This window comes from Phyllobates terribilis, unplaced genomic scaffold (genome assembly GCF_046119375.1).
Source record: "Phyllobates terribilis strain yellow unplaced genomic scaffold, ASM4611937v1 Scaffold_2__4_contigs__length_985480577, whole genome shotgun sequence".
NCBI lineage: Eukaryota > Metazoa > Chordata > Amphibia > Anura > Dendrobatidae > Phyllobates > Phyllobates terribilis.
In genome coordinates, this window is record NW_027362762.1 from 9,922,073 (window position 1) to 9,949,098 (window position 27,026).

Sequence of the window (27,026 nt, forward strand, 5' to 3'; positions counted from 1 at the left end):
ATGGCACTATTATATGTGGACCCTGTGGCACTATTATATGTGGACTCTATGGCAGTATTATATGTGGACTCTATGGCAGTATTATATGTGGCCTCTATGGCACTATTATATGTGGACTCTATGGCACTATTATATGTGGACTCTATGGCACTATTATATGTGGACTCTATGGCAATATTATATGTGGCCTCTATGGCACTATTATATGTGGACCCTGTGGCACTATTATATGTGGACTCTATGGCAGTATTATATGTGGACTCTATGGCAGTATTATATGTGGCCTCTATGGCACTATTATATGTGAACTCTATGGCACTATTATATGTGGACTCTATGGCACTATTATATGTGGACTCTATGGCAGTATTATATGTGGCCTCTGTGGCACTATTATATGTGGACTCTATGGCACTATTATATGTGGACTCTATAGCAGTATTATATGTGGCCTCTATGGCACTATTATATGTGGCCTCTATGGCACTATTATATGTGGACTCTATGGCAGTATTATATGTGGACTCTATGGCAGTATTATATGTGGACTCTATGGCAGTATTATATGTGGACTCTATGGCACTATTATATGTGGACCCTGTGGCACTATTATATGTGGACTCTATGGCAGTATTATATGTGGACTCTATGGCAGTATTATATGTGGCCTCTATGGCACTATTATATGTGGACTCTATGGCACTATTATATGTGGACTCTATGGCAGTATTATATGTGGCCTCTATGGCACTATTATATGTGGACTCTATGGCACTATTATATGTGGACTCTATGGCAGTATTATATGTGGACTCTATGGCACTATTATATGTGGACTCTATGGCAGTATTATATGTGGACTCTATGGCATTATTATATGTGGCCTCTATGGCACTATTATATGTGGACTCTATGGCAGTATTATATGTGGCCTCTATGGCACTATTATATGTGGACCCTGTGGCACTATTATATGTGGATTCTATGGCATTATTATATGTGGACTCTATGGCACTATTATATGTGGCCTCTATAGCACTATTATATGTGGACTCTATGGCAGTATTATTATTGCGCTCTATGGCACTATTATATGTGGACTCTATGGCACTATTATATGTGGACTCTATGGCACTATTATATGTGAACTCTATGGCATTATTATATGTGGCCTTTATGGCACTATTATATGTGGACTCTATGGCAGTATTATATGTGGACTCTATGGCACTATTATATGTGGACTCTATGGCACTATTATATGTGGACTCTATGGCACTATTATATGTGGCCTCTATGGCAGTATTATATGTGGTCTCTATGGCAGTATTATATGTGGACTCTATGGCAGTATTATATGTGGACTCTATGGCAGTATTATATGTGGCCTCTATGGCAGTATTATATGTGGACCCTGTGGCACTATTATATGTGGATTCTATGGCATTATTATATGTGGACTCTATGGCACTATTATATGTGGCCTCTATGGCACTATTATATGTGGACTCTATGGCAGTATTATTATTGCGCTCTATGGCACTATTATATGTGGACTCTATGGCACTATTATATGTGGACTCTATGGCACTATTATATGTGAACTCTATGGCATTATTATATGTGGCCTCTATGGCACTATTATATGTGGACTCTATGGCAGTATTATATGTGGACTCTATGGCACTATTATATGTGGACTCTATGGCACTATTATATGTGGACTCTCTGGCACTATTATATGTGGCCTCTATGGCAGTATTATATGTGGTCTCTATGGCAGTATTATATGTGGACTCTATGGCAGTATTATATGTAGACTCTATGGCAGTATTATATGTGGCCTCTATGGCAGTATTATATGTGGCCTCTATGGCATTATTATATGTGGACTCTATGGCACTATTATATGTGGACCCTGTGGCACTATTATATGTGGACTCTATGGCACTATTATATGTGGACTCTATGGCACTATTATATGTGGACTCTATGGCACTATTATATGTGGACTCTATGGCACTATTATATGTGGCCTCTATGGCACTATTATATGTGGGCTCTATGGCAGTATTATATGTGGACTCTATGGCAGTATTATATGTGGACTCTATGGCAGTATTATATGTGTTCTGTATAATGCTGTTATTTCTACAGTATGTAGCACAATATGCTGTATGCAGTGGCTGTCACTGTGATGGAGGCACTTTTGCTTTCATTGCTATTGGGGTAATGTGGCTGGTATTGGTATGAGGACATTATTGTTTGCATTGTTAAGGGGGCACTGTGACTGGCATAGTTATGGGGCACTATGGCTGTCATTGTTATGGAGACAATTTGGCTGGTACTGCTATGGGGGCATTGTGGTTGGTATTGTTATGGGGGCACTGTGGCTGGTATTGTTATGGGGCACTGTGGCTGGTATTGTTATGGGGCACTGTGGCTGGCATTGTTATGGGGGCACTGTGGCTGGCATTGTTATGGGGACACTGTGGCGGGTATTGTTATGGGGGCACTGTTTTCTGGCATTGTTATGGGGACACTGTGGCTGGTATTGTTATGGGGACACTGTGGCTGGTATTGTTATGGGGGCACTGTGGCTGGCATTGTTATGGGGACACTGTGGCTGGTATTGTTATGGGGACACTGTGGCGGGTATTGTTATGGGGGCACTGTGGCTGGTATTGTTATGGGGACACTGTGGCTGGTATTGTTATGGAGGCACTGTGGCTGGTATTGTTATGGGGGCACTGTGGCTGGCATTGTTATGGGGACACTGTGGCTGGTATTGTTATGGGGACACTGTGGCGGGTATTGTTATGGGGGCACTGTGGCTGGTATTGTTATGGGGACACTGTGGCGGGTATTGTTATGGGGGCACTGTGGCTGGTATTGTTATGGGGACACTGTGGCTGGCATTGTTATGGGGGCACTGTGGCTGGCATTGTTATGGGGACACTGTGGCTGGTATTGTTATGGGGACACTGTGGCGGGTATTGTTATGGGGACACTGTGGCTGGTATTGTTATGGGGACACTGTGGCGGGTATTGTTATGGGGGCACTGTGGCTGGTATTGTTATGGGGACACTGTGGCTGGCATTGTTATGGAGGCACTGTGGCTGGTATTGTTATGGGGCACTGAGGTTGGTATTGTTATGGGGCACTGTGGCTGGTATTGTTATGGGGCACTGTGGCTGGTATTGTTATGGGGGCACTGTGGCTTGTACTGTTATGGGGCACAGTGGCTGGCATTGTTATGGGGCACTGTGGCTGGTATTGTTATGGGGACACTGTTTTCTGGCATTGTTATGGGGGCACTGTGGCTGGTATTGTTATGGGGGCACTGTGGCTGGTATTGTTATGGGGGCACTGTGGCTTGTACTGTTATGGGGCACAGTGGCTGGCATTGTTATGGGGCACTGTGGCTGGTATTGTTATGGGGACACTGTGGCGGGTATTGTTATGGGGGCACTGTTTTCTGGCATTGTTATGGGGGCACTGTGGCTGGTATTGTTATGGGGGCACTGTGGCTGGTATTGTTATGGGGCACTGTGGCTGGTATTGTTATGGGGGCACTGTGGCTGGTATTGTTATGGGGACACTGTTTTCTGGCATTGTTATGGGGCACTGTGGCTGGTATTGTTATGGGGGCACTGTTTTCTGGCATTGTTATGGGGGCACTGTGGCTGGTATTGTTATGGGGGCACTGTGGCTGGTATTGTTATGGGAACACTGTTTTCTGGCATTGTTATGGGGGCACTGTGGCTGGTATTGTTATGGGGGCACTGTGGCTGGTATTGTTATGGGGCACTGTGGCTGGTATTGTTATGGGGGCACTGTGGCTGGTATTGTTATGGGGACACTGTTTTCTGGCATTGTTATGGGGCACTGTGGCTGGCATTGTTATGGGACACTGTGGCGGGTATTGTTATGGGGGCACTGTTTTCTGGCATTGTTATGGGGGCACTGTGGCTGGTATTGTTATGGGGGCACTGTGGCTGGTATTGTTATGGGGCACTGTGGCTGGTATTGTTATGGGGGCACTGTGGCTGGTATTGTTATGGGGGCACTGTGGCTGGTATTGTTATGGGGCACTGTGGCTGGTATTGTTATGGGGCACTGTGGCTGGTATTGTTATGGGGCACTGTGGCTGGTATTGTTATGGGGACACTGTGGCGGGTATTGTTATGGGGGCACTGTGGCTGGTATTGTTATGGGGCACTGTGGCTGGCATTGTTATGGGACACTGTGGCTGGTATTGTTATGGGGGCACTGTGGCTGGTATTGTTATGGGGGCACTGTGGCTGGCATTGTTATGGGACACTGTGGCGGGTATTGTTATGGGGGCACTGTTTTCTGGCATTGTTATGGGGGCACTGTGGCTGGTATTGTTATGGGGGCACTGTGGCTGGTATTGTTATGGGGCACTGTGGCTGGTATTGTTATGGGGGCACTGTGGCTGGTATTGTTATGGGGGCACTGTGGCTGGTATTGTTATGGGGCACTGTGGCTGGTATTGTTATGGGGCACTGTGGCTGGTATTGTTATGGGGCACTGTGGCTGGTTTTGTTATGGGGGCACTGTGGCTGGTATTGTTATGGGACACTGTGGCGGGTATTGTTATGGGGGCACTGTGGCTGGTATTGTTATGGGGACACTGTTTTCTGGCATTGTTATGGGGCACTGTGGCTGGTATTGTTATGGGGGCACTGTGGCTGGCATTGTTATGGGGGCACTGTGGCAGGTATTGTTATGGGGACACTGTTTTCTGGTATTGTTATGGGGGGCACTGCGGCGGGTATTGTTATGGGGACACTGTTTTCTGGTATTGTTATGGGGGGCACTGTGGCTGGTATTGTTATGGGGGCACTGTGGCTGGTATTGTTATGGGGACACTGTTTTCTGGTATTGTTATGGGGGGCACTGTGGCTGGTATTGTTATGGGGGCACTGTGGCTGGCATTGTTATGGGGGCGCTGTGGCTGGTATTGTTATGGGGGCACTGTGGCTGGCATTGTTATGGGTCACTGTGGCTGGTATTGTTATGGGGCACTGTGGCTGGTATTGTTATGGGGCACTGTGGCTGGCATTGTTATGGGGCACTGTGTCTGGTATTGTTATGGGGCACTGTGGCTGGTATTGTTATGGGGGGCACTGTGGCTGGTATTGTTATGGGACACTGTGGCAGGTATTGTTATGGGGGCACTGTGGCTGGTATTGTTATGGGGGCACTGTGGCTGGCATTGTTATGGGGGCACTGTGGCAGGTATTGTTATGGGGCACTGTGGCTGGTATTGTTATGGGGGCACTGTGGCTGGTATTGTTATGGGGCACTGTGGCTGGCATTGTTATGGGGGCACTGTGGCAGGTATTGTTATGGGGCACTGTGGCGGGTATTGTTATGGGGGCACTGTGGCTGGTATTGTTATGGGGCACTGTGGCTGGCATTGTTATGGGGGCACTGTGGCAGGTATTGTTATGGGGGCACTGTGGCAGGTATTGTTATGGGGGCACTGTGCTTCCATTGTCGGTCCTTCCTATTTGTAGCACTTTTGAGCACTGATCCAGGCCCTTGCACTCTCCATATTAGATGACGGCTGTCACTTCTACATCCGCTCCGTGATTCAGAAGAATTCAGTGTATTCCAGATATCCATTCTCACATCTCCCAGCAGCGGCCCACCCGGCCCACCCCGGCCCCCTGTCCTAATGTTACCCCGTCCTGCTCTATTCTGGGCAGTCAGACAGGTCGGGTGTCTATTACTCTCTGGGATCAGCTGGCGATGAATCTGCGGGATTCCGATGGATGGAAGTGAAGGCAGTGGCTAGCACTGGGGGTCTCCGGGGGGCCACATGCCCCCATGGCTCCCTCTGGTCACAGCGCAGATCAGACGTTCACACCTGCTAAATACTATAAATGAACTTCCTCCCATCACCGTAATGTCCCGGTCATTATATCATTATATCGCCTTCCCCAAAATATGTGACCCCCGCACATAGCGAGCAGTCAGAGGGGTCAGTGGTAAAGGACACTTCTGATTGGTTCTCATGAGTGCACAGCACCTCTGGGCGGACACAGTGCTGCCCCCTGCAGTCCGTGTTACGGAATGGTCGCTACAATGTAACAGCCTCCAATATACATTGTATCCTCATCTCCACAGAGGTTACCTGGAGCAGGACCTCATCTCCGGACCACCGGCGCCTGCTTCTGCCGACTACTCCACCCATTATCTCCACATGCAGGTGATCAGGTGGCGGGCGGTCTCGTGTTACCTGACGTGTCACCTGCGTCACTGACATATATGACACGCAGGAATTCCAAACATTATCTAAACAAAGTCATATTTTTGCCCAGCCTTAAAGGGCTACACACCTAATTTTACTGATAGGGAATCTCCATGTAGGAGATCTCTAGGAGAGACCACATTTTCTGTGCCCGTGACTATTAGTGGATCTGATCTCCCCACAATGAGCCGAGTTTCTTCTTCCAGTATAAGGGAGACCCATAAACATTCAGACAAATGTCCAGTTAATGCTGCAGGCAACAAGGAAGAAAATCAGAAAACAGATGTTTCCATTCACTGACAGCAACCAAAGATGGAATTGATACATCGGGCAACAGATCACAAGTATTTCTGACACATTGGAAACACTGGCCACTTCATAGACGTACCCTGCTCAGCGCCATCCTGACACTTGTGGCCGTGCCTGGTACTGCAGCTCAGCCACAGTCATTGAATGCTCTCATCCGCAGGCACAGCCGCACTGGTATAGAGAGGATGAGGCTGCCTCCTCCTTATTCTGAAGATTGATGGGGGTCCTAGGCGGTCATTTATTAATGGCTTAAAATCCTGCAAAGTCATTTCCCATAATCCCACTTTAATCTAGATTGGGTTATAACCGATAGGTGTTTAATCTGCACAAATCAACTACAGCGTAAACAAGTGAGATCCTAAAATCTGTGCAGGATTTATGTAATATTAGTATATCTCTGTACCACCCCTCGATATTGATGTTTCTACCACTAGATGGAGCTGTGGTGCAGTCTACTCAGTGCTGATCAGGGAGATGTGGTCAGGAACAAGAACATAACAGCGCACCATGTGTTCAGGTAGGGTATTAGAAGCACATCCCAACACATCATATGATATTATAGTATGTGGTCATAGTATGGTATTACAATCACATAACAGCACACCATGTGGTCACGTATGGTATTACAGTCACATAACAGCACACCATGTGGTCAGGTATGGTATTACAGTCACATAACAACACACCATATGGCCAGGTATAGCATTACAAGAACATAACAACACACCATGTGGTAAGGTATGGCATTACAAGAACATAGCAGCACACCATATGGCCAGGTATGGCTTTACAAGAACATAACAACACACCATGTGGTTAGGTATGGCATTACAAGAACATAACAGCACACCATGTGGATAGTAATGGTATTACAAACACATAGGAGCAGCATGGTGGCTCAGTGGTTAGCACTGCAGCCTTGCAGCGCTGGGGTCCTGGGTTCATATCCTATCAAGGGTAACATCTGCAAGGAGTGTGTGTGCCCCCCATGTTTGCATGGGTTTAAACCGGGTTCCTCCCAAAGACATACTGATAGGGAATATAGATTGTGATGGTAAAGTGCTGTATACAGTTATATGAAAAAGTTTGGGCACCCCTATTAATCTTAAGCTTAATGTTTTATATAAATTGGTGTTTTTGCAGCAGCTCTTTCAGTTTGATCTATGTAATAACTGTTGGACACAGTAATGTTTCTGCCGTGAAATGAGGTTTATTGTACTAACAGAAAATGTACAATCTGCATTCAAACAAAATTTGACAGGTGCATAAGTATGGGCACCTCACCAGAAAAGTGACATTAATATTTAGTAGATCCTCCTTTTGCCTCTAGTCGCTTCCTGTAGCTTTTAATGATTTCCTGGATCCTGGATGAAGGTATTTTTGACCATTCCTCTTTACAAAACAATTCCAGTTCAGTTAAGTTTGATGGTTGCCGAGCATGGACAGCCTCTTCAAATGATTCCACAGATGTTCAATGATATTCAGGTCTGGGGACTGGGATGGCCATTCCAGAACATTGTAATTGTTCCTCGGCATGAATGCCTGAGTAGATTTGGAGCGGTGTTTTGGATCATTGTCTTGCTGAAAGATCCATCCCCTGCGTAACTTCAACTTTGTCACTGATTCTTGAACATTATTGTCAAGAATCTGCTGATACTGAGTGGAATCCATGCGTCCCTCAACTTTAACAAGATTCCCGGTGCCGGCATTGGCCACACAGCCCCAAAGCATGATGGAACCTCCACCAAATTTTACTGTGGGTAGCAAGTGTTTTTCTTGGAATGCTGTGTTTTTTTGCCGCCATGCATAACGCCTTTTTGTATGACCAAACAACTCAATCTTGGTTTCATCAGTCCACAGGACCTTCTTCCAAAAAGAAATAGGCTTCTTCAAATGTGCTTTTGCATACCTCAGCCGACTCTGTTTGTGACGTGCTTGCAGAAACGGCTTCTTTCGCATCACTCTCCCATACAGCTTCTCCTTGTGCAAAGTGCGTTGTATAGTTGACCGATCCACAGTGACACCATCTGCAGCAAGTTGATGCTGCAGCTCTCTGGAGGTGGTCTGAGGATTGTCCTTGACTGATCTCACCATTCTTCTTCTCTGCCTTTCTGATGTTTTTCTTGGCCTTCCACTTCTGGCCTTAACAAGAACAGTCCCTGTGTTCTTCCATTTCCTTACTATGCTCCTCACAGTGGAAACTGACAGGTTAAATCTCTGAGACAGCTTTTTGTATCCTTCCCCTGAACAACTATGTTGAATAATCTTTGTTTTCAGATCATTTGACAGTTGTTTTGAGGAGCCCATGATGCCACTCTTCAGAGGAGATTCAAACAGGAGGACAACTTGCAAGTGGCCACTTTAAGTAGCTTTTCTCATGATTGCATACACCTGGCTATGAAGTTCAAAGCTCAATGAGGTTACAAAACCAAAAAAAGTGCTTTAGTAAGTCAGTAAAAAGTAGGTAGGAGTATTTAAAACAAGAAAATGATAAGGGTGCCCATACTTATGCACCTGTCAAATTTTGTTTGAATGCAAATTGCACATTTTCTGTTAGTACAATAAACCTCATTTCAAGGCAGAAACATTACTGTGTCCAACAGTTATTACATAGATCAAACTGAAATAGCTGCTGCAAAAACACCAATTTTTATAAAACATTAAGCTTAAGATTAATAGGGGTGCCCAAACTTTTTCATATAACTGTAACTGAATAAAATAAATAACAGCGCACCATATGGCCAGGTAGAGTATTACAAGTACAATCCATTGATGTTTTCATCATATAACAGCGCACCATATGGCCAGGTAGAGTATTACAAGTACAATCCATTGATGTTTTCATCATATAACAGCGCACCATGTGGTCAGGAGGAGTGTTTCACCAAAGTTACTTTATTTCGAGGCTTCATTAGGACCACTGAGCAGGTAATCTATGTTCTCCCGCACACATTATTATTTCATTGATCTGCGCACTACCCACTACAGTTTCCCCTCCGCAGTACGACCCTCTCTAACCTACAATATCAATTAAAAGTTATCTGGAAGTTGGCAAAGTCCACAGTGAGTCCGAGCCGCTGCCAGGAGCGGAGCTAATTATCAGCCCTGATTGCAGAGCGCTCCGCCCGCTCCTTCCATATTCTCTTCTGGATTTCTTCTAAGAAGGTGAAAGAGACACATGAGGGACACAGGGACCCGGAGCATTGCAAAACTCCTCACGCCACCCCTCTGCCCTACAACATCACATCAGCTGCGATAAAACACTATTTCCAAGATCTCTGACTGCTGTCACTGAAAAAAAATATCATGTTTATAACCAAAGAATTAAAAAACAGATGGAAAGCTCATGTTTATCAGAGGTGAGAGGTTGTTACAATGTTACACAATAAAAAAACAAAGACAAAAGCAAAATACCCAAAGGTAAAAGGATAAATCACAAAGTGCACAACAATAATGATAACTAATAAAGGGGATTTAGTGCCGATCTCCAGCTGTTGTGGAACTACAACTCCCAACCTGGCTTCAAAGCATGCTGGGGGTTGTAGTTTCAGATACAAACTCAGCAGACAGTATCACACAGGATAGGATTAGATCCAGCACCCTCTCCCTGGAGAGGTGGTCTATGATGGGAGCCCCCCGGGGCACAGCTCGGCACACTCCAGGGGAGGAGTCCTGAGGAGATAATTTGCATATTCCCACTGCATTTTGGGGTAAGTGAAGAGTCTCCGCGAGCTCAAAGAACACAGGATTTTGGCTGTTGGAGCTGAAAAGAGGACATCGGTAAACCGCGCATTTTGAAGCTTTTTTTTAAAGCATTTTTCACTGTTTTCAGAACATTAACAGTAAGAACATGGAAGAGTCCAGGAGCCATTTGGTGAGCTGCATATCCTGCTACATGTTCACAGACTTGCCAGTGGAAAACCCAAACTTCACATGCCAGAAATGCAGCTTGTGTCCCTGTTGGAGGAAAAGTTGCGAAATCTAGAAGAGAGGTTAACTACCTTGAAAATCATTAAGGAAGGTGAAGAGTTCTTAGACAGAGCAGAATTATCTCTTCATGATTCAGAAAGAGAAGAAATTCGAACTGCACCTGACGAAACAGAGGAATGGAAGCCTGTGACCCACAGAAGCAGGAGGATCGAGAGGCAGTCAGCACCCATACTGCTCAGGAACCAGTACCAGGCTCTCACGCAGGAGAACCATGAAGAAATACAGCAAGATAAGACTTTGCCAGCAATGAATAACCTTGTAAGCCCTCAGAATCCTCCTGGATGGAGAAAGAAGAATGATGTGAAGAAAAAACGGAGAGTGGTGGTCATGGGGGATTCCCTGTTAAGAGGAACAGAGGCCGCTATCTGCAGACCAGACATAACCTCAAGAGAAATGTGCTGTCTTCCAGGAGCAAAAATTAAAGATGTGTCTGACAGGATATCAAGACTCTTCAGACCTACAGATCACTACTAGTGTTGAGCGATACCTTCCGATATCGGGAAATATCGGATCGGATTGGATCGGGCCGATACCCAAAAAGTATCGGATATCGCCGATTCCGATACCGGAAACCAATGCAAGTCAATGGGACACAAATATCGGAATGAAAATAAACCCTTTCTTTCCTTGTAGGTTAATTCTACATGAAGTAAAACAACTAAGAATAATGTAGAATGACATGAAAAGCCGGCAATTCATCAGCGGCATTCACCGGTACCCGACAATTTACAACAGAAAGAATAGAGCTTCACACATAGATTAGATAGATAGAAACATGTCAGTCACATATATAATAAGTACAGTGATAGTGTTGCTTACTGTACTTGTCATTTAGTGTAAAGGATTTATTTTAAAAAATAATAGTGTTTTCATGCACCGTCTCTTTAAAAAAGCCGGCCGGCAATTCAGCAGCGGTACCCGACAATTTATAACAGACAGAATAGAGCTTCACACATAGATTAGATAGATAGAAACATGTCAGTCACATATATATGAAGTACAGTGATAGTGTTGGTTACTGTACTTGTCATTTAGTGTTAAAATAAAGGATTTATTTAAAAAAAAATTGGCGTGGGGTTCCCCTTAATTTTAGGCTCTAGCGGAGGTTAAGCAGACAGCTGGGGCAAATGTTTGAAGCCTGGGAAGGGGGTAATACCCACGGAGCTTCCCAGGCTACTAATATCAGCCCCCAGCTGAATACCTAACCTTTACTAGCTATTAAAATGGGGGAACCCCCCCAAAAAAATAACGTGGGGTCCCCCCTAATTTAATAGCTAGCAAAGGCTAGGCAGACAGCTGGGGGCTGATATTAATAGCCCAGGAAGGGTGCCATGAATATTGGCCCCCTCCCAGGCTAGAAACACCAGCCGTCAGCCGCCCCAGAAATGGCGCATCCTTAGGATGCGCCAATTCTGGCACTTAGCCTCGCTCTTCCCACTGCCCTGGTGCGGTGGCAGGGGGTAATAGGGTTGGGGTTGATGTCAGCTTATAATGCCAGCTGACATCAAGCCCAGGTTAGTAATGGAGAGGCGTCTATAAGACACCCCCATTACTAACCCCATAGTCAAAGTTAAAAAAAAAAACACAAACACCCAGAATAAAGTCCTTTAATTGAAATAAAGACACAATTCTTTATTGTTCTAAATTAAACCATACTTACCATCACGCCCATTCCAGCTGAAGCCAACGATCCCCTGCAATAAAAGAAAAATAATAAAGCAACATCATCCTTACCTTTCGATGGTTCCCAGGACGGCTTCAGCTCTGCTACATCGAGATGACAGGCTGGACCGCAGCAGAACGCCGCCATCCAGCCTGTCATCCCGCAGACACTGAGAAGCGCAGGCATGCTTGCGCTCCTCAATGTCTCTCTGTGACGTCATCCAGATGAGCCGAGTTCATGTCCAATGAACTCAGCTCACCTCATGCACGTCACTGACAGCGTGGGAAAATTCTCACGCTGAAGTGCTGAGTGCAGGAGAATTTTCCCACGCTGTCAGTGACGTGCATGAGGTGAGCTGAGTTCATTGGACATGACCTCGGCTCATCTGGATGCCGTCACAGCGAGACACTGAGGAGTGCAAGCAAGCCTGCGCTTCTCAGTGTCTGCGGGATGACAGGCTGGATGGCAGCGTTCTGCTGCGGTCCAGCCTGTCATCTCGATGTAGCAGAGCTGAAGCTGTCGTGGGAACCATGGAAAGGTAAGGATGATGTTGCTTTATTATTTTACTTTTATTGCAGGAGATCGTTGGCTTCAGCTGGAATGGGCGTGATGGTAAGTATGGTTTAATTTAGAACAATAAAGAATTGTGTGTTTATTTCAATTAAAGGACTTTATTCTGGGTGTTTGTGTTTTTTTTAAATACTTTACTAGAAATTCATGGTGGTCATGTCTAATATTGGCGTGACCCCATGAATTTCGGGCTTAGGGCCAGCTGATAATGCCAAGCTGGCCTTAACCCCTTTATTACCCAGTGAGCCACCGCACCAGGGCCCTGGATGAGTTGGGTACAGCGCCAGAAGATGGCGCTTCTATGAACGCGCCATTTTCCGGGGCGGCTGCGGACTGCAATTTGCAGCGGGTGGGGCCCAGAAAGCTTGGGCCTCCCTGCGCTGCGGATTCCAGCCCCCAGCTGCCTAGTTGTACCTGGCTGGACACAAAAATAGGGCGAAGCCCCCCGCATTTTTTTTTTAAATTATTTCATGAAATTCATGAAATAATTAAAAAAAATTGACGTGGGGCTTCGCCCTATATTTGTGTCCAGCCAGGTACAGCAGGCAGGAACGGGCTGCCCCCAACCACCAGCTGCCTATTTGTACCTGGTTGGACACAACAATATAGGGAAGCCCTTTTTTTCTTAATTATTTCATGAAATAATTAAAAAAAAAAATATGTGGGGCTTCTCCCTATTTTTGTGTCCAGCCAGGTACAACTAGGCAGCTGGGGGATGGAATCCGCAGCGCAGGGAGGCCCAAGCTTTCTGCCCCCCCCCCGCTGAAAATTGCAGTCCGCGGCCGCCCCGGAAAATGGCGCGTTCATAGAAGCTGGATGCTGTACCTGGCTGGCATACAAAAATATGGCAAAGCCCACGTCAAAAGTTTTGGGAAAAATTAATTAAAAAATAAATAATAATTTAGGGACTGCATCTTTATTAACTCCTCAAATGTCATTTAGTGTTAAAATAAAGGATTTATTTTAAAAAAAAATGGCGTGGGATCCCCCATAATTTTAGTCTCTAGCGGAGGTTAAGCAGACGGCTGGGGCAGATGTTTGAAGCCTGGGAAGGGGGTAATACCCACGGAGCTTCCCAGGCTACTAATATCAGCCCCCAGCTGAATACCTAGCCTTTACTAGCTATTAAAATGGGGGACCCCCCCAAAAAAAATGACGTGGGGTCCCCCCTATTTTAATAGCTAGCAAAGGCTAGGCAGACAGCTGGGGGCTGATATTAATAGCCCAGGAAGGGTGCCATGAATATTGGCCCCCTCCCAGGCTAGAAACACCAGCCGTCAGCCGCCCCAGAAATGGCGCATCCATAGGATGCGCCAACTCTGGCACTTAGCCTCGCTCTTCCACGCTGCCCTGGTGCGGTGGCAGGGGGTAATAGTGGTGGGGTTCATGTCAGCGCCAGCTGCCATGAAGCCCAGGTTAGTAATGATGGCCGTCTATATGACACCCCCATTACTAACCTACAAAGTGTTAAAAAGAAAAAACACACTACACCCAGAAAAAAATAATTTATTTGAAATAAAACACCATTTTATTTAATTCTTAGTTTACTAAAAAAAAATAGTTACCTGTCCACGTTCCTGCGCTGATCTCCCATGCACAGCTGTTACATCTGGAGATGGTGACAGCTGTGCATGGCTGCTGTAAGCTCACACTGCCGGGAACACGTCCGCTCCCGGCAGCGTGAGCCCCTGACTGAGGTCACCGGAGTGCATTCAGGCAGCGCAGCTCCGGAGACCTCCTTTACGGCACTGCTGTACCGTGGGAATTTCTCACGATACAGCAGTGCCGTAAAGGAGCTAACCGGAGCAGCGCTGCCTGAACTCCGGTGAACCCTTACGGCCCCGTCATTCTAGCGGCGGCAGCGGTTCAGAGCGGTCATATTCTATGTGGCTGCTCTAAACTGGAGATCATCGTGGGACACTCGTGGACTACTCCGGAGGGGTAAGGATAAGGTTGTGGTTTATTATTTTATATTTTATTACAGGAGATCGATGGCTTCGGGGAATTAGGTGTCTTGGTGAGTATAGGTGTAGTTTTTTATTTTTTACTTTATTTTAGGTGGCGTTCGGCGGGGACAGGTAATGTATAAACTAATATCTTTTAGGTAACCACTGGCCACCAATGACATGTATTTAACATTTATTGGGGACACAGTAGGGCAATTTAAATAGCAGGATCAGGCTGATGGGAACTACTGCTCCCATCAAGCTGATCCTGCTGGCACGAGTGGACGGGGGACAGACATAGGCCGATGGGAGTAGTAGTGTCACATCGGCCTATGTCTGCCTGCACGCACAGACACCGCGCACACCCGCACAAACATCGCACAGACACCCCGCACAGACACCCCGCACAGACACCCTGCACAGACACCCCGCACAGACACCCCGCACACGCACCCCGCACACGCACCCCGCACACGCACCCCGCACACACACCCGCACACACACTAATCATGACGGGTCTGGGAGGTGAGGCTGACCTGTGCGGCCGTGGGAAAGTTCATGTGAGTTCATGCAATGCAGTGAAGCATGAACTCACGTGAACCCTCTGAGGGCACCGCGGCTACTTCAAATGAACAGCTGATCGGCATCACCTGATACCTCAGCTGTTCATTTGAAATAACCGGCGGGAAAGCGCAGCACAGAACGGGAAAGCCGGCGGTGAAGTCTTTTCACTGCCGGCTTCCCCGCCCGGGTCCTTCGCTCCTTGGTGCTGCGCTCCCCGCCCAGTCCTAACTTACGATTGGGATTGGAGGTGGCGAGGGGAGCGGAGGATCGGGGTGGGAGGCTGCGGGGAAGCAGTATGGGGCTGTGTGATTGTTTAAAAGCCGGCGGCTTTTTACCGCCCGCCGGCTTTTAAACAATCAGGAGAATTCTCCCACGCTGGGATGGCATTCTGATGACAAGCTGGATCGCAGCTGAGCGCTGCCATTCAGCTTGTCATCCTTCAGAGACACTGCAGAGCGCAGGCATTATGGGAACTTCCGATTCCGGTATTCGATATTATAAAAGTATCGGAATTAAGTATCGGAATTCCGATACAGTGAATATCGGCTGATACCCGATATTTCAGTATCGGAATGCTCAACACTAATCACTACCCATTCCTGCTAATACATGTGGGGACAAATGACACCGCAAGAAAGGACCTGGAAACCATCTGCAGAGACTTTGAAGACTTAGGCAAGAAAGTGAAAGAATTGGGAGCGCAGGTGGTCTTCTCATCCATCCTCCCAGTGGATGGCCATGGAACAATGAGGTGGAATAAGATTCTACAGGTGAACAACTGGCTACGTCGATGGTGCCGTCAACAAGGATTTGGATTTCTGGATCACGGAATGAATTACCTATACGATGGACTACTTGCTAGAGATGGGGTGCACCTTACGAAGACTGGAAAACATGTATTTGGAAGTCGCCTTGCTACACTCATCAGAAGAGCTTTATACCAGAACAATGTGGGAAGGGAAGCAAAAGGCCAGAAAAAGCCATACAGCTGACAAATACTATTGAGATCTCTGCTACTGGAAGTGGAAAGGAAGAACAAAGACAAAAAAATCTAAATAATAAAAATATGGGAGGAAGAGAAACCAATCACAAACTAAAATGTTTTTATACAAATGCACAAAGCATGGGCAACAAACAAGGAGAATTGGAACTACTAATGCAGGAAAAGGAATATGATGTCATTGGAATCACTGAAACTTGGTGGGACGATACACATGATTGCAATAAAAGGCTAAAAGGATACAACTTATTTGCAAGAAACAGACTTGATAAACGAGGAGGAGGTGTCGCATTGTATGTTAGAAAAGCGTATATCTGCACAGAGATTGAAGCTTCAGAGACTGGGAGTTCTGTGGAAACTGTTTGGGTAAGAATACAAGGAGAGAACAACGGAAAGGACACCATTGTAGGCATTTACTACAGGCCACCTGGGCAAGCTGAAGATATGGATGAACTCTTTATGTATCAAATGACCAAGTTCTCCAAAAAATATGACGTAGTGGTCATGGGAGATTTCAACTATCCAGACATTTGTTGGGAATCTCAAGTAAAACTAACAGGTCAAGCAAATTCTTATCCTCTCTTGCTGACAACTTTATCTTCCAAAGGATAGGGGAGAAAACAAGGGGATCTGCTACTTTGGATCTAATCCTTATAAATAGGGATGAAATGGTTGAGGAGGTAAAGGTGGCTGGGACCCTAGGAGGCAGCGATCATGCTATTATAGAATTTTGGATAACTAGAGGAGGAAGACATGTGAAGACTCAGACTTCAAGGTTAGATTTTAGAAAGGCAGATTTTAAGAGACTCAGAAAGAGAATAGGAGGGATCCAATGGCTGGATGTCCTTAAGGACAAAAATGTCCAGGAAGGATGGGAAATTTTTAAAAATGAGATTCTCAAAGCACAATCGTTAACAATCCCGAAAAGTAGGAAGAATGGGAAGCATTTAAGGAAACCAGGATGGATGAACACAGAACTTAAACACATGCTAAAAAGAAAGAAAGAAATGTTTATTAAATGGAAAGAGGGAGGCATATCTAAAGAAGATTATAATGCAGTCTGCAGATCCTGCAGGGCACGTATCAGGTTAGCTAAAGCTGACAATGAATTAAGGCTTGCAAGAGATGTCAAAAGCAATAAAAAAGGATTTTGGGGGTATGTCAAAAGTAAAAGAAAAGTCAAAGAGGCTATAGGATTTTTACAGGATGAAAATGGAGAAATGGTAAGAGAGGATGTTGAGAAGGCCGAACTTTTTAATTCCTATTTTGCATCTGTTTTCTCTCAGAAAGAAAATGTAACATCAACTGATCTTCACTGTCCTTTTAAAGGAATAGAGTAATCCAAGTTATCTGTAAACAGAAAGATTGTGAGGGAATATTTAGCTAACATAAATGAGTTCAAGTCTCCAGGTCCAGATGAATTACACCCCAGAGTACTGAAGGAGATCGTAGAAGAAATTTTAGAACCACTCTCCATAATCTTTGAAAATTCTTGGAGAACAGGAGAAGTCCCAGAAGACTGGAGAAGAGCAAATGTTGTTCCTATCTTCAAAAAGGGGAAGAAGGTGGACCCAGGGAACTATAGGCCGGTGAGTCTGACTTCTATACCAGGAAAGATATTTGAACAAATTATTAAACAACATGTATGTAAGTACATGGATAAGAATGAAGTGATTAACCAGAGTCAGCATGGGTTTGTAACTAACAAGTCATGTCAGACTAACTTAATTTCCTTCTATGACAGAATCACTGACTGGGTGGATCAGGGAAATGCTGTAGATATAGTATATGTTGACTGCAGCAAAGCATTTGACAAAGTATCTCACACCATCCTTATTGAAAAAATGACCAAGTATGCAATGGACCAGGCAACTGTTAGGTGGATTCATAACTGGCTTAGTGATCGGACTCAAAGGGTGGTTGTAAATGGCTTCACATCCAGCTGGATGAATGTCTCAAGTGGGGTACCACAGGGCTCTGTCCTGGGACCTGTATTGTTCAACATCTTTATCAATGATTTAGATGAAGGAATTGAGGGTAAACTGATTAAATTTGCTGATGACACAAAGCTAGGAGGGATAGCTAATACTAGAGAAGAGAGAGAGAGGATTCAAAAAGACCTAAATAAACTGGAGCAGTGGGCAGCAACCAACAGAATGGTTTTTAACAGGGAAAAATGCAAAGTACTACATCTGGGCAATAAAAATGAAAAAAGCATATACAGAATGGGAGGAATAGAGCTAAGCAACAGTACATGTCAAAAAGACTTAGGTATACTAATAGATCATAGACTGAACATGAGTCAACAGTGTGATGCAGCAGCAAAAAAGGCAAATACAATTCTGGGATGTATTAACAGAAGCATACAGTCTAGATCACGTGAAGTCATTATCGGTCTTTACTCCTCTTTGGTCAGACCTCATCTGGAATACTGTGTACAGTTTTGGGCACCACATTTTAAAAAAGACATCGACAAACTGGAGCAAGTTCAGAGAAGAGTGACCAGAATGGTGACTGGTCTGCAAACCATGTCCTATGAGGAACGGTTGCAGGATTTGGGAATGTTTAGCTTGCAAAAAAGAAGACTGAGAGGAGACTTAATAGCTGTCTACAAATATGTCAAGGGCTGTCACATTGTAGAAGGATCATCTTTATTCTCATTTGCACAGGGAAAGACTAGAAGCAACGGGATGAAACTAAATGGGAGGAGACACAGATTAGATATTAGAAAAAACTTTTTGACAGTTAGGGTGATTAATGAGTGGAACAGGCTGCCACGAGAGGTGGTGAGTTCCCCTTCAATGGACGTCTTCACACAGAGGCTGGACAGACATCTGTCTGAGATGATCTAGTGAATCCTGCTTTGAGCAGGGGGTTGGACCAGATGACCCAGGAGGTCCCTTCCAACTCTACCATTCTATGATTCTATGATTCTATGATTCTATGGTCTCCGGATGGATCCTGGGCGGCCGCTGATTATATCGCTCAATGTAATAAGCAGAGCAGGCGCCGCTGAGCCCCGACACAGACGACCCCCGGCCATTACTGGAACTAACGCTTCATAATGGCGGCAGGAGCCCACATCAGAAGCCCACTGTGCTCCAGGACCCCCCAGCTCGTGCTCCGCCATCAGAGCTCGGCACTGCAATACGTGGACATCCCTGAGCAACAACTGGCTCTGCTCATTCTGAGATTCATGAATACAATGCTATAACCTCAGTAAAGACTGACACAATAGAAAGTGAGTGAAGAAAGCTGCTGTCCTCCAGTGTAAGGGATAATGCGGAGCTGATGGCTGCGCGGCGCTCGCTCACGTGTCATTTATTGTACAAAACGTTATTGTTTTCCAAGGACTGGCTCCGATATTCCGGGGCCTCGCGGTCCAGGGACGCACGAGCGGAGCGGGAGCAGCGGCTCTTATGTGGAGCCGGAGGAGCAAGGTCTCGCATAGGAGAAGGTTCCTATTCACCGAGATCTTCTTTGTGTTTTATATTATCCAAGAACGATTCAACAACCGTCAGCGGCAAGAACAGCGAGACTGACAGCCGAAGAGCGCGGCTGTGCGAGGAGAGGACCGATGACGTGAGAAGACACACTGAAGGGGCAAAGAAGCCCAGGCTATACCAGCTGTACATATACAACTATATACAGGAGATACTCAGGTTATACCAGCTGTACATATATAATTATATACAGGAGATACTCAGGTTATACCAGCTGTACATATATAATTATATACAGGAGATGCCCAGGTTATACCAGCGGTACATATATAATTATATACAGGAGACGCCCAGGTTATACCAGCTGTACATATATAATTATATACAGGAGATGCCCAGGTTATACCAGCTGTACATATACAATTATATACAGGAGATGCCCAGGTTATATCAGCTGTACATATACAACTATATACAGGAGATGCACAGGTTATACCAGCTGTACATATATAATTATATACAGGAGATGCCCAGGTTATACCAGCTGTACATATATAATTATATACAGGAGATGCCCAGGTTATACCAGATGTACATATATAATTATATACAGGAGATGCCCAGGTAATACCAGCTGTACATATATAATTATATACAGAAAATACCCAGGTTATAATTATATACAGGAGATGCCAAGGTTATACCAGCGGTACATATATAATTATATACAGGAGACGCCCAGGTTATACCAGCTGTACATATATAATTATATACAGGAGATGCCCAGGTTATACCAGCTGTACATATACAATTATATACAGGAGATGCCCAGGTTATATCAGCTGTACATATACAACTATATACAGGAGATGCACAGGTTATACCAGCTGTACATATATAATTATATACAGGAGATGCCCAGGTTATACCAGCTGTACATATATAATTATATACAGGAGATATCCAGGTTATACCAGATGTACATATATAATTATATACAGGAGACGCCCAGGTTATACCAGCTGTATATATATTATTATATACAGGAGATGCCCAGGTTATACCAGCTGTACATATATAATTATATACAGGAGATGCCCAGGTTATACCAGCTGTACATATATAATTACATACAGGAGATGCCCAGGTTATACCAGCTGTACATATATAACTATATACAGGAGATGCCCAGGTTATACCAGCTGTATATGACGCGCCCCTGGGCCTGTGTCGCGCTGCGTTGCGCACGCGGGAGCTTACCCGGAGCCGGATCTGTTGAGGGTTGTAGTCTCGTGGCGGTGATCCGGTCCGTGCCCAGGGAGTCAAACTGAGCGGCGATGTATCAGCGGTAGATGTTGGACGACTACGCCACCCGTTGAGTACAGCTAAGGAGCTGCTGCTGCAGGGCAGACCGCTGAGGCCGGTGGTAGGATTGTGCAGCGTGATAGTATAACCCCCAACGGGAGAAGTATGGCCTCAGGGCAGCCGACGTGGATGATGGGGGTAGCAGGAACCACTCGGAGACGGTACGGTGTAGTTCAGGGTCTTTACTGGTGACAAAGATAGACCCTCCCGGAGTACTGGCTAGCGATTGGGGCCTGGTCAGTCCTTGAGCAGATGGGATCTCCCCTGGCCAGGCGGAGTTGTAGGCCTCCCAAACTAACTGTACTCTTCTGGCTACCTTGCTAGAGGCGGGTATAAGTAGCCCACGTCCCTCAGTGTACCGTGTGGTGCTCACCCGTATGGCCGGTGACTCGGGGCCTTCTAGTAGCTTCCGCTCCACGACGGCGGTGCTGGTCCCATGCGTGTGACCGTGCCTTCGGGTTTCTTGGCCAGAGGACCTGGAATCCCCTGCCTGACGGATTCTGCTGCTGGGTAGGAGTTAGTCCCCACAGCCTCGGACTCCGGGTCCGGTAAGAAATCTTCTCAGTCAGGGCGAGCTCTGCAGCCGCCAGCCCCTGACTCCTTGTAACACTGCTCCCACAGAGCTCCTGATGTTCTGTTCCTATATTTGCTTCTTTTCTCTGTCTCTACTTCTTCTCTACTCCCTAACCCTGCCTCAGCCCTAGGTTTATATAGGGGAAGTTCTTCCCCTCCCAGGACTGGGCAGGAGGTGTGGCATGCATAGGATTCCTGACCAAGAGACCTCCCACCTGCTCTCAGACGTAATATCTCTATCACTGTGGCAACCAGACCCCTGGGGTGTCACATTCCCCCCTAGTGAAATTTAGTACTCCGGGACTAAATATATTTTAGAAAAACATAACAAGATATAACAATAACAATACAATAAAGAAACACATAAAGGTGGTCACGGCATGTCCGTAACCGGGTGCAGTCTTTGAAGAAAGCAAGGTGTCCATTTCACCAAAACAGGGAGACGTAACCAGGTAGGGGTCTGTCCTGCCCCGAGTCCTTAACAGTCTTTAGTCCGTCCTGGGTTACGCTCCAACTATGTACACAGGATTCCCGGTAAATCCACCAAAGACTCCTATAAACAACTAGAAACACATAATTATACACAAGCAACAAGAAAAACAGGTAACCACAAATAAAACAATTTATACACTTCAAATCCTCCAACGTGCGGGTAACTGGCCTCTAGTGGCCCTAGTGGACCTACGGAGCTGACTGTCTGGCCCTGAACTACAGGGTGTAGGAGCTGTCAAGGATAAATTGGGCAGCTGTCTATGGGCCCTTTGGCTCACTAGGGATATGGCAGGCTCACTGCAAGCAGAGGGTTGATCCTCCTGATCTGCTGGTGTGGGGTCTTCTGCCTCCTGGACCGGCTGTTCTTCCAGCTCTACCTGTTGCTCCGTAGGTGCTTGGGATGCTGGTTGGAGGAAGGTGAGTACGGGTACCACAACTGCACCATTGACTTGAGTCCAAGACCGAGGGAAGTCTCCGAGCACAGTACTAACCATATCTTCCCTTTCCTCTACGGGTCGATGGTCTTCTTGTTCCTCTTCAGGGTTCCGTAGCTGTTCAGGACACTTCTTCAGGTGATCCCGGGATACAATGGCTGTGGTCTCCCCTCCGTCTTTACTGATTGTACAGATCTTTGGGTTGTCGTGGCTTGAGGGCAGTACGGTGTACGGGTCCTTCTCCCACTGGTCGTCCAACTTGTGGAGCCGTCTTTTCCTCTTCAAGACCTGCTCTCCGGGCACCAGGGGAACAGCGGGAGCATACTGGTTGTAAGTTTTCTCTTGTCTCTCCCTAGCCTGACAGAGACTTCGCTCCACGCTCTCCTGTACTTTCCGGTACTGCTGCTGCCTCTCTGTGTCCCAGTCTGCTTCTGGTGAAGTGTCCTCGGGTGTCAGGACTCCCATTTCCAGGTCAACAGGTAACTTACCAGGTCTCGCCCTCATTAGGTAAGCCGGGGTACAGTTGGTGGAACCTACCGGGATGTGGTTGTATAGGTCCACCAGATCGGGCAGCTTCTCAGGCCACAGACTGCGTTCTTCCAGGGGCAACGTTTTCAGAAGATCCATTACCACCTGGTTCATTTTCTCACAAAGTCCATTAGTTTGCAGATGATAGGGTGTCGTCCTTATCTTCCGGCAGCCATACAGATTGCAGAATTCCTGGAAGACCTCCGCTTCAAAGGCAGGTCCCTGGTCCGTCAGCACTTGGTCCGGGTACCCGTGTGGACGGCAGAAGTGCTGCTGGAAGGCTCTAGCTGCTGTTTGAGCCGTTAAGTCCTTGACGGGGACGACAACCAAGAACCGGGAGTAATGATCCACGATGGTTAACGCGTAGACATAGCCACTTCTGCTTGGGGTCAGTTTTACATGATCCAAGGCTACCAGTTCCAACGGCTGCCGGGTGACGATGGACTGCAGGGGAGTCTTCTGGCTGGCACGGTCCTTCCTCCTCAGGTTGCACGGGCCACAGTCTCTGCACCACCTCTCGATGGTTCCCCTCATGCCTACCCAATGGAACCGCCCGCGCAGCAGGAACTCCAGCTTCTTCCATCCGAAATGCCCAGCTCCATCGTGGTATGCCTCCATCACCATGGCTGCGTCTCGTCGTGGCACCACTACTTGCCAGATTAGTTCATGCGTCCGGGAGTTAACCATCCTGCGGCACAACTTCCCCTTGTAAAGGAACAGTCTACTCTTTTCTGCCCACAGTTGCTTGGCTTCCTCCGGAGCGTCTGGGTCAAGGCGAGCCTCTGGCCGAGTCAGCATCTCCTTCACCAGCCGGACGGCAGGGTCACTGTCTTGCGTTTCCACCCAGTTGTAGTGAGGTAAGGGGTTAAGCGTAGCGCCTTGCTTACTCCTTACCCGATGGGAATACTGGATAGTCCCATGACGGTGAAACGCGGGGAGTTCGACTTCTTCCAGTCCCTCTGGATCTTCTCCTACGTCCGGTAGGTTTGGCATCCTGGACAGGGCGTCCGCGTTGGTATTGGAGTGTCCTGCCCGGTATTTGATGGTGAACTCGTAGTTGGACAGGCGGGCCATCCATCTCTGCTCTAGGGCACCGAGTCTTGCCGTGTCCAATTGTGTCAACGGGTTGTTATCCGTGTACACGACGAACCGGGAAGAAGCGAGGTAGTGCTTAAAGCGTTCGGTGACTGCCCACACCACTGCCAGGAACTCTAGCTTAAATGAGCTGTAATTCTCAGGGTTTCTTTCGGTGGGTCGCAGTTTTCGGCTGGCGTAAGCGATTACTCGCTCCTTCCCCTGCTGGATCTGGGACAACACGGCTCCTAGCCCGATGTTACTTGCGTCGGTGTAGAGGATAAAGGGCTGGCTGTAATCCGGGTACGCCAGGATTTCATCCCCCGTGAGGGCCATCTTCAGCTGGCGGAAGGACTCTTCTTCCAACTTCTCCCATCTGAAGGGCGGCTTCTGGTTCTTGGCCTTCCGGGACTGGCCTATTAGGAGGTCCTGCATAGGAGCTGCCTTTTTGGTGAAACCGGGGATGAACCTGCGGTAGTAGCCTACCAACCCGAGGAACTGCCGCACTTCCTTTACACTGGAGGGACTTGGCCATTCCTTAATTGCGGTGATCTTATCAGGGTCGGCAGCCACTCCGTCAGCGCTCACCACGTGTCCCAGGTACTGCACCTTTGGTTTCAGGAGGTGACACTTGGAGGGTTTCACCTTTAGGCCGTAGCTTGCCAGAGCTTCGAACACTTCCGCCAGGTGTTTCAGGTGGTCCTCATAAGTCTTAGAATATACGATGACATCGTCCAGGTACAACAGGACCGTCTCGAAGTTTCTGTGGCCCAGACAGCACTCCATTAATCGTTGGAAGGTTCCTGGTGCGTTGCAGAGTCCGAACGGCATACAGGTAAACTCGCTAAGTCCCATCGGGGTGGTGAATGCGGTCTTCTCCCGGTCCGCCTCTGCTACAGGAACCTGCCAGTACTCACTAGTGAGATCCAAGGTAGAGAAGAAGTTAGCAGATCTTAAAGCAGCCAAAGACTCCTCTATCCTTGGTAAGGGGTACGCATCCTTGTGTGTGATACGGTTGATTTTCCGGTAATCTACACACATCCTCATGGTGTTGTCTTTCTTTTTGACTAAGACTAGTGGAGCTGCCCAGGGGCTACAGCTATCCCTGATCACCCCAGCCTCCTTCATGTCTCTAAGCATCCCCTTGGCGTGTTGGTAGTGTGCAGGGGGTACGGGTCGATACCTCTCTTTTATGGGAGGATGGTCTCCCGTGGGGATGTGGTGTTCCACCCCCTTGACTCGCCCGAAGTCTAACGGGTGTTTACTAAACACTCTCTCGTACTCTTGAACCACCCGATAGACTCCCTGTTTCTGGTGTGAGGGAGTGGAGTCAGTACCCAAATGTAGTTGCTGACACCAGTCCTCCATTGTTTTCTTAGAGCCGTTACCTTCCTCCGGGTGAGATGGAGGCAAGGGTTCCACAGATTGTATAGCATTTTGGTTAATGGTATATAATTTGGCTAGCGTGGCATACCGGGGCAGGTACACTTCCCTCTTCCCGATATTGATTATGCGAACGGGCACCCTCCCATGGCGTACATTAACCACCCCCCGTGCTGTCAAGATGGTGGGCCTACTGTCTGAGTAAACTGGTTCTACCATTGCCTGGTAATCTCTACCTCTCAGACCAATAGCTGCCCGGCACCAAATCATCATTTCACTTTTTGGGGGCATGGCAATAGGGAAAGGGTCACACATTCTCACGCTACCAATCTCACCGCCGGAGAGTTCCACCTGTTGCCGTCGCATCAGTGCCCGGATCTCTTTCTGGAGCACTCGCTGCTCGCCGGAGCTGGCGTTCTTGGCAACCTGCTGTAAAAGGAAAATCACCTCTGCAAGACAATTTTCAATTACATTAGTTCCTAGAGTTATTTTTGGGTGACTCTCATGTTTGTCAATATCTACAATGATCAGTCCCTGTGCGGCCAGTTCGACTCTACCGATTTTAATGGTCACCTCTTTAAATCCAATCTGTGGCACGGGCTGACCATTGCTGGCGATGATACTCAAGTCGTCGTCAGGGTAGCGGGTAATATCCGAGTCATTCCAGTACTGCTTAAAGAGCACATACGGGATGGTGGTGACCTGTGACCCGGTGTCCAGTAGGGCACTCATAGGAATGCCATCCAGTACCACGGGTAAGACTGGACGTCCTCCCACATATTTGTCGCGCAAGTTCGATGGGCCTGGTGATCTTTTTCCTGGGGGTTGGCCCTCTACCCCAGGTTGTGCCAGTTTAAAGGACAGTACCTTGCCATATGTCCGGGTTGATTGCAGCGGCGGCAGATGGGTCGTCCGTCCTCGTTGTATCGGTCGCTGGGTCTCCCTCTGGCCGGTGGGGTCCTCCTTGGTCGACGCCACGGGATGTCCTCCGGTCCGGATGCCAGCTGGATCTTCCCTGGAGTGGAAACCTGTAAAGACTGCACAGTTCGGGTTAGCGCAGCAACGCTTTTAGCTAGCTCTTGGACCTGATGGTGCAGGTCTGGAGCCGGGTCATTGTTCAAAGCCTGCGCATCAGCTCCCACAGGCCCTGCCGACAAGGGTGCCGCCTCCTGGTGGTAAGTGGTAGTGGGGCGTCTGTGGGTCACAACGCCACCTGGTGCCGGTTCTCGGAGCACCTGGATGGCTCTGTCCTTGAACTGTGCAAATCCCAGATGAGGGTCCTGTAAGGCCATTGCCCGCAACTGGGTTCGGTGGGCATTGCAATATAAACCCTCTATAAATTGTTCAGTCAACAGCCTGTCCTCGTCTCCCACGCCGTCAGGGTCGGTCTGCTTAATGGCCCTCAGGG

At 47.2% G+C, this 27,026-nt stretch overlaps 1 protein-coding gene across 1 annotated transcript in view; it reads right to left on the bottom strand.

The window, feature by feature from the left end:
- Positions 1-6,201, bottom strand: part of PDE2A (phosphodiesterase 2A) — a 758,587-nt gene extending 752,386 nt beyond the window's left edge. The window contains exon 1 of the mRNA XM_073661082.1: positions 6,168-6,201. Within this exon, the coding sequence (XP_073517183.1) occupies positions 6,168-6,184 (17 nt within the window). The 5' untranslated portion in view covers positions 6,185-6,201. The remainder of the gene's footprint in view (positions 1-6,167) is intronic.
- Positions 6,202-27,026: the final 20,825 nt, after the last annotated feature.